Source organism: Bremia lactucae, linkage group LG9 (assembly GCF_004359215.1).
Source record: "Bremia lactucae strain SF5 linkage group LG9, whole genome shotgun sequence".
Classification (NCBI taxonomy): Eukaryota; Oomycota; class Peronosporomycetes; order Peronosporales; family Peronosporaceae; genus Bremia; species Bremia lactucae.
In genome coordinates, this window is record NC_090618.1 from 851,927 (window position 1) to 860,828 (window position 8,902).

Here is an 8,902-nt window from a genome sequence, read left to right on the forward strand (position 1 = left end):
GTCAAGAGATTTGCAAATTCTCTTGAGGTTGCTGGATCAGTAGGGCGTTGCGCCCCTACTGGCCGCGACCGTTTTTTGGCGGTCCGCCTCACTGTTGCGATTTTGCAACAACGTCGGACGCCGCGAACGTATCCCTTTTTGTCTTACGGTCCAAAATTACGTTCAGTACCTTTCGGTGCTGGACGTGGGGCACTACACTCATGAGCGTAGTGTCCTAATTTTTGGCAGCGATGGCATTTCTGCGATCGCTTATTGCTCGAAAAGCGTGGTCTCTCGCTTTCGACGTAAGAAAGGTCCATGGGTTCAGGACCTTTTAACTCGTGTCGTCTTGGTGGACGATATGATGACGAACTAGCTTGAGCCTGTCTAAAGGTATAGTCCTCCTGTTCCGCAACGGATATTGCTTCATCAAGTGTATCCAGTTCCAAGCGGATCAGGTGGGTCTTCACGGGACCATCCGTAAGACCTTGCATAAACACCGTAATCAACGTGTGCTGATGAACTGGGTTGTTCGTAATTCAACTCGCTAAGAGTCGTATATGCAGGGCATAAGCGTGAACATCACGCTTGCCTTGCTTGAGTTCAGAAGCTCTAATCGAGCTCTGAACTCAGCCCTAGGCAGTTCAAACGTCTGTTTGAGCCGGGCTTTAAAAGCCTCTGGTGACCCAAAGACATATGGGTCGCGCAACTGAAGGCCTAGTGCCCAAGTTTTGGCACGACCTGCCAAATTTGACTGAGCAAATGCAACTTGCATTTGCTCGTCGACGATGTCACGAGCCCTTATGGCATCGTTCAACTGGACAAGCCATTTTGAGAGAGAGTCTTCTTCGACTCCCCTATACTTAGATATGTTAATCTTTAAGATTTCCGGACGACGCATGTGCGTCATCCCAGGTACAGGAATCTGTACCTGTTGTAACCTCAACAGTTCTGCCTGTTGGGAGCCTTGCTGATTCGACAAGGCTACCTTTTCCTTCATCTCGTCAAGTTCATGTTGTATGAACTTGGCGATGGCTGATTGGAGGGCATCTCTGTCCAAATTGGACAGTATTGCCAAGATTGCATTGTTTCCTACGGTCGAACTCATTCGTTCGACCGCACTCCTTTCTATGTCACTTAAAAAGGAGTAGCTATCACGCGGAACGTGATGCGTATTCCCACTATCATCTAACATGGACATGTTAGATGAATGAAATGTGGTCCTTGGACGGACTACAAAGTGCTACCAGGTGTAACGGGGCAATGCCGACTTACTCAGAATGATGTTTCTTATTATTAATTCCAGAACTACTGCAATCACAAACAAGAAACAATCTTTCTTAACGAATCTCATTAATTCATTCATGCGCGTCACTAGTTAGATGACGAGGCATTTGGCTACCTTAAGAGAGTCATAGTTGCTCCACTGCTTCAGTGCGAGTGGTGCCTTACGTCACTTCACGTACACTAGTACGTGCAGAGGAAGACTTCTTTTTAAACACTTGCTTTAAAGAGGGTTAATTAAAAACTGTATCCATATAATTAAGTTCTTCTTGTTTATCTACTTAATACTAAGTTAATTATAAACTAATACAAAATATGCACTAAAAGTATTGTCTGTCTTTCTCTTTGCGCGCGTCAAGCGCTGACTGGACCGCGGAGAAAGCCGATATAATGTATATATCTACCAATGGATAAGACATTAGAATATTCCGTGTAAAGTAATTTTCTCCAGATATTATCTATCTTTTTAGATAATATATTTATTAAAAATCTGTAAGTGTTAATTTTTATGTAACGATACACCCCGTTGCAATATATATTATCTTCAAGTTTGAAGAAGTCTAATATGTGGTAGACGCAATTTATTGTACGAAACTGGATAAAAGTCGATTCATATGTCAGCTTAATGCGTTTTGTTGCAGATCAAAAGATGACAGCATTTCTTGTGCTAGCCATAGTTTTGATGAAGACAGCTTTGCCTAAGTCTACTTGATAGAACTCATATTTTGCGCATACAATAGCTACGCAAGGACTGTGTTAATTTTGGATGTGAGGGTTGATTCTGTCTTAAATATTTTAAGCTATTGGTCTTGGCAAAATATAAATGACATAAAGCAGGTAAGATTGAAAGTGCTCTTATTTTTTTCCAAATTAGTTTTGGTTGGCATTTCTGATTAGAGTTACCCTTTTTGTTTTTAACAATCGCAAAAGTACCCATTTTATAACACATGTTGAAACGTTTGCTTCTCCCATCACTCGTAGCACCATGTCCACCGCGGACCGCGCTGAGAACCTAAAGCTGCAGGGGAATTTATGCTTCCAGAAAGGAAAATTCTTTGCTGCGATCGACATGTACACAGAGGCGATTGTACGTGCTTTCACCTCCCTCTTCAATCCTGCCCTTTAATCGCTATGTCTCAGGTCATGGCCCCCGGTCGATCGACGTATTATTCCAATCGCGCCATGTGTCATTCCAAGCTTAAAAAGTGGGAAATGTGCCGCGATGATTCCAAACTTGCGCTCAAATTTGACGCACTGAATACCAAAGCTAGTTATATGTTAGGAACGAGCCTCATGCATCTCTTGGCCTTTGATGACGCTGTCGAAGCGCTCCAACGTGCATGTAGCAGTGCTGAAAAGACTCAAAAACCCAAACCTTTTCAAGATGATATTAAAATGGAATTGTTGCGAACCAAAAAACACCAGTGGCTACACGTACAAAACGAGCGACTAACGCGCCACAAACAGGCCACCGACCGACTTCAAGTGCTCTTTAGGGCCGAACACACGGCTAAAGTACTCGCGACGACCGAGCAAGGAAAACCACAGACGGGAATTGAAGCCGACGAGTTGATGGCGTACGTTGAACACATGGCGGAAACTTACGCGAACGATATGTATCCTGGACAAGTACCCGATTATTTTATGTGTCCTATTAGTATGGTGATTATGCACGATCCTGTGACGACTCCTAATGGCATCTCGTACGTAGATTCAAGTGTTGGCTTCCTGTGCTATTACTGACAATTGAAAGCTGTGGTTAGATACGAACGCGGGTGTTTGGAGGAACATTTGCGTCGGAATGGGGCCATTGACCCCTTGACGCGCAAGGAACTTACACTTGAAATGCTTCGACCTAACACGTCTCTGAAAGAGGCAATTCAAGATTTTCTTGATAAAAACGCGTGGGCCTTCGAGCTTTAAACGAAGCACTTTGGTGAAAACGACAAGATTTAATTGGTAGTGAACCTTTTTCTTATGTAGAACTTGAAGCTTGACGGCGCCTGACTGTTTAATGACAATGTCGGAACGATACTCTTATTTATCGTATCAAATTCGACATAAATTTAAATTAGTCAAAAAATTAAACCAATAAAGGAACATTTAAAGCTTCGGTGAGTGCCCAAAATTCGATTTTTCTGTAAATATCAAAAGAAACAAATTTGCACGAAGGTCGCGTTGCTGACTATTATCAAACGGCATGAAATCCCTTAGCATGAGCCAAATCTGCATGTGCTTACTCAGCAGTTCCTTGTCCTCTTAATCGTCCTCAATCTCTCTGTCTTAATCACAATCCTTCCAGCGCGACACAGAAGCAGCGGTCCTACCATGCTTTGGCTTGGAAATGTCAATATTGAATAAAATACGTCGCGACCAACAATATCGCATTTTAAGTTAGCAGAAACTATTCAATGTGTACCCAGGTGTGGCATGGCATAGAGCATATCACGCTTTTTTGGCGAGCTACCTCAAGTGCTCTAAAAACAATATTTGTATGCCAACGGATCATAAATAGTTGCACATTGTTTCAAAGGTACCAATTCACCTTCTGCAGTCGCTTATAAGATTTCAGCCCGGCTAGTCCCTCATCGGTCAAAATCAAACCATCAGGTCCAATGAGTTCGTAACTGCAGAGCCTTCTCAACAGTGGCACATTATTGGCTTCGTCACGTCGCGTTGCAACGGCTGCTTCAAAGCCGGTATCTGTCTTCTCCATCGAAGTGAGAACCTTGCAAATACATGTAGTCGACTTTTTAAGATTCTCTACCACGTCAGCAACTTAAGACATATGTACATCACAGCATCATTCCAGTTGCGCTTCAGGAGAAGTATACTATACGCACTTACACGAAACAGGCGTACAGAGTAAAGCTTGGGACTTTTGCAAGGTTAGTGATCGTTTACGAAAAACTGTATATAACATAGGATTCAGGCTCTTATTTAATACGATCAAGCATATCAACTAACTAGTGCCTCAGCGCTGTAAGAATATGCTACTTCATTGCTTGTGATTAATGTGTGGATCGCTCACGTTAAACGTTGTTGACCAAAATCATTTGATGGTTACCAAGGATCGGAGAAGCGCATGGACTGCGAGGTGAATCGACCTTACACCGCCGTTTTTGCTGCCGGAAAAGCTTTCGGGCCTCTTTCTTTGCAGTAATATCTTCCAGGAGTGTCTGCCTACGCGAACAATTGATAATACTCGTTTCTCTCGAAAACCGCAGAATCATGCCCTCGCTCACGCCCGCGCCTTCCAGCAATCGCATTCGCTCCTCAGACGTAAAGCGATGTACACCCTCAACACACTCGGCCATCTCCCCTACCTTTGTGGTCCATGTAAACTCAGGTTTTTCGCTCAAACCGATGGATGGACCGCCCTTGCCAGGCACTGTGCTACTTCCTAATCCAATCCCAAACTCGTAAATTGTGATAGTAGACCACCGCAAACGCTTTTTAATCTTCTTTGAAGATGCTTCGCATTTATAATTGTCTATCAATTGAGCATTTCGTGGGCGCTTCCTGCTTCGTTCAGATGAGGCAGGAGACGATGTAAAGGAGGAGAAGTTTCGAAGTGTTGTCGAGGTTATTGGGAGGTGCTGGCTAGTAGTGTCGACGCCATCTTCCACAGTGTTTACGTTCTTCAGTCTCATGCCTTTGATGTCGGAAGGGGGGGAGCAAATGTTGGTTATAATGCGAAGGCTTTACGTTCGGTCTAGTTCGTTTGTTAGAGGTATGAGCTTTGAATGATTTGTTTTGGGACAGCGGACGCGTCCCGTCTATGCGCATTTGATCGTCCGCCGAAACGTCAGAATTAAATAAAGGGGACGAGCTTTTTATTATAGAGTCGAGCAATCAGAAATGGCAAAACTTTATCGTGCATAAGGTCTAAAGGTGTAGTAGTTCGAGCTAGCGTGTTGGTCTAGTTGCCAACGTGCACTATTACTCCGACGGGGACACCAACCAATTGAGGTCTCACAAACGCCTGATACTACTTTTGCCACGTTGCAGTTCCATGGAATATATACTGACGTCGTCAATCCTGACGATCTATGCGTTAAGTAACTTGATTCATGTAGTGAAGACCTCAATACTTTGCTACTCAAAGCGAGAGTGGCATACGTACAACACCAAGTAATGTCATGCTTCGTACACGAATAAAATACTTAAGCAAGAGAGTGCGGCACGGAGTCCGTGCGTTACATGCAATACTTTGACTGGTGGACGCAACTTCATCGCAAAACGCTGTCATTAATGGCATAGACGATAATTGCTGAAGTCTAATTCGCATTACTTGCAGCTCAACGCAGCAAAGTGGGAAGCCTGTCGGCTGTGGCAGCTGTTTCTCTTTAAACGTATAGAGCATTGAATTCAAGTGCTATTTCAATGATGTTTAAATTACATCATACACCTTCTTTTGCTAATGACTTTTGACATTTGACAACTGTAAATGTAATTGCAATATATTCTTGTGATTCACAGTCATACGTTACTGTTCTATATGCTTTACTTATTAAGTTTATTTGATATGTTCCGTGTCATTGTCGCTCTACGATCTAATGATGAACTATCTCGCAAGGATTGGCGTTCTTCGAGCTCGAACATGCGATCACGACAGAGCATTGCGTCCTCATTGACTCGCAACACCTTTTTAATTACAAGACTTTGAAAGAATGCGCACGCCTGCCGTTGTGCTATATGAACTTGAATTGACCTGTCATCAACAATGTTTGTTTGAACTTCAGTACACACTAATAAATGCCCTTTGCTGATAATATGCAAGCGGCTCATTGCAAGATTCCACGCGACTTACCTTAACTTTTTATTTAATATAGCCGTGGCATGGCGACCACAAATAGATTGTGCATTTCTACATAGATCGACAGAGGCAAAGTTTAAATGCAACAACCACATATTTGCGATAGGCATCAAACCTTTAATGCGTTAGGCAGGCCACCCATACCATTTTCGAGCCTGACCTAGGACTGATCGGTAGCGCTGTATTTTGCAAGGGTATACTGTTCATTAGCCAGCAATTGACTTGGACGACGCGGTAGAAGAGATGAGATGGAAAATCTAGATCCACCAGCTGCACACATCTCTGATGCATCACAATTGAAAAATAAGCTGCGTTGGGTGAATAATCTGGGAGATAAGCACTTAAGTATCCTCCCATAAACTTCTAAAAATGTTAAAACACGCATTTGAGCGAAAGAAGGCCTTTCAAGTTGTCACTACTTTTCAATTTTGGCGTCAATTACACACTGTGTACGCCAGGTGCCAGATGCTGCTATTGAGCAAACAAATAAGCACATTCCTTTCCTGTAAGTCTCATAAACATATATTGCGTGAAATATATGACTAAATGCCGTAATGTAATAAAATGGTTTTAGTGGATCCATCATTCAGCAGATGCGGCTGGCACACAAAGGATCTCACTTGAAGCTAGAATTTTGCGCCTGTACATGGACTCTGAAACGACAAGTCCTCTGTGTGTGCAGCATCGATGTGCAACTCTCTTGAACTTGAATCCTTTGTGAAAATTTAGCCTTGCATCGCAGGGAATTGATATAAAATCGTTATATCGTAAGTTTTTATTAACATGTACATTAAATCACACACAGAAGCCACAGTCAAATTGTCGTCGTCTCTATTTTCGGTGTTTTTCGAAATAACACGTGAGGTTTGTGAATAGCGCTTGCAGAAATAATTACTTCTAAAAAAATTGTCTTCTCCAGTCCTGTATTGCCTCTCGCATAGTGATAGCTAATGAGAATCAGCTCTGCCAAGTGAGAAAAATGCCATACCAGCTAACTTTCACTATGCTACGTTGAAGTACAAGTACTTATAACTGTAGATACTTGCAATAACGGTCTATGCCACGAATAACAGCAGGCCAAGCGAAGGACTCGCGTCCGCCAACAGGGGTGTCGCATGTAGGGCACGAAATCGTCCCCCTTGCTCGACTTGGCGTCGAAAACAACCGAAGTAATTGGCGACAATACAACACACCAGTACAGTGCACATTTCAGGCATCTAGTGCCGCCTTTTAGGCCCGCGTGTGCCATTGTCCAAGCAATGGCCACCAATCGTACAAAATTTAAGTCCCATCTTACGAGCAGACTCTTAGTGGTCAGCTCGCACCAGTGCCCCACAAACCATAATGCAAGATAAAGTTTACCATTTCTCATTGCTCGGCTCTATCCTACACTCCGAAAGCCCATGACACGCGAACGTCAGTTGATATTGTATACTTTTCCGCTAGTTAAGACTTGAGACGTTTCGGTGCGTAAGGGCGGACGAGATCCCTGAGTCAAATGCGCATAGATCGGACGCGACCGCCGTCTTAAAACAAGTCATTCGAAGCGCATAACTAAGAAAGCAAACAAACAAAAAGCCTTAGCCTTGTAATCAACATTTGCTCTTCCCCTTCCGACAACAAACGCATGACACTGAAGTACGTAAACACTTTGGAAGACAGTATCAACATGACTACTTGCCAGCATCTCCCAATGTCATCGACAACACTTCGAAACTTCTCCTCCTTTACATCGTCTCCCGCCTCGTCTGAACGAAGCAAGAAGCGCCCACGCAATGCACAATCGATAGACGATTATGAATGCGAAGCATCCCCAAAGAAGATTACAAAGCGCTTGCGGTGGTCTACTATCACGATTCACGAGTTTGGGATTGGATTAGGAAGTAGCACGGTGCCTGGCCAGGGCGGTCCATCTATCGGTTTGAGCGAAAAACCTGAGTTTACATGGACCACGAAGGTAGGGGAGATGGCCGAGCGTGTTGAGGGCGTGCATCGCTTTACGTCTGAGGAGCGCATACGATTGCTGGAAGGCGCGGGTGTGAGCGAGGGCATAATTCTGCGAATCTCGAGAGAAACAAGTATTATTAATTGTTCGCGTAGGCAGACACTCCTGGAAGATATTGCTGCGAAGAAGGAGGCTAGAAAGCTTATCCGGCAGCAAGAGCAGCTATGCAAGGCCGAGTCGCCTCGCTTTGCATGCGCATCTCCGATACAAAGTCGCATGCAGATGATTTCGGTAAATCACATGTAGCAATAGCAGACGCATAGAGCTTAAGCAAGTCACCAGTTTGATGCGATTTCTGAGACAGTAACGTTACAGCTAGAGTCGAAATATATATGGATCGCACAGTTTTCTGCATTTGTCAGGGGTATTTTGGTACTTTTCCCTTATTTTTTTTGTAATTATCAATACAAGCCGGACTATTCTAGCCTGTGATCCAAAATTTACAAAACCAAATAAATAAATTCTTGCCATTGTTGCGTGGGATATGCTTTTTAAGAGAGCCTCAGATTGCTAGGTTTAACATCGCGGCAAGATAGTTGCGGTAATCAAGTTGGTTCGAGCCTGTGAGCGCATCTTAATAGGGTGACGTCAGAAAATTCGTTAGCTCTGAGATTACGGTAATTGTTCGTTTTTACATACCAATGAGTAAAGACTTGGATAGCGTTGGTGTAACGGGGTGTATCGTTACATGAAATTAACACTTAAAGGTTGTTAATTAATATATTATCTAAGAGGTAGATAATATTTGGAGGACATCACTTTATATAGTAATGCCCAGAATTCTTATCCATAAATAGGTATAGACCATTATGGCT

At 43.3% G+C, this 8,902-nt stretch overlaps 2 protein-coding genes across 2 annotated transcripts; one reads left to right on the forward strand and one right to left on the reverse strand.

Annotated features, from left to right (window-relative positions):
• Positions 1–2,248: 2,248 nt before the first annotated feature.
• Positions 2,249–3,710, forward strand: CCR75_002459 (uncharacterized protein; the record flags this gene model as incomplete). Its single annotated transcript, XM_067960556.1, has 3 exons — positions 2,249–2,350; positions 2,404–2,966; positions 3,027–3,710. 3 exons carry the CDS (start codon positions 2,249–2,251, stop codon positions 3,184–3,186), a joined length of 825 nt encoding a protein of 274 aa, XP_067814224.1. The 3' UTR covers positions 3,187–3,710.
• An 80-nt stretch (positions 3,711–3,790) lies between these two features.
• Positions 3,791–3,979, reverse strand: CCR75_002458 (uncharacterized protein; the record flags this gene model as incomplete). Its single annotated transcript, XM_067960555.1, has 1 exon — positions 3,791–3,979. The coding sequence occupies one exon, from the start codon at positions 3,977–3,979 to the stop codon at positions 3,791–3,793; it is 189 nt and encodes a 62-aa protein (XP_067814239.1).
• Positions 3,980–8,902: the final 4,923 nt, after the last annotated feature.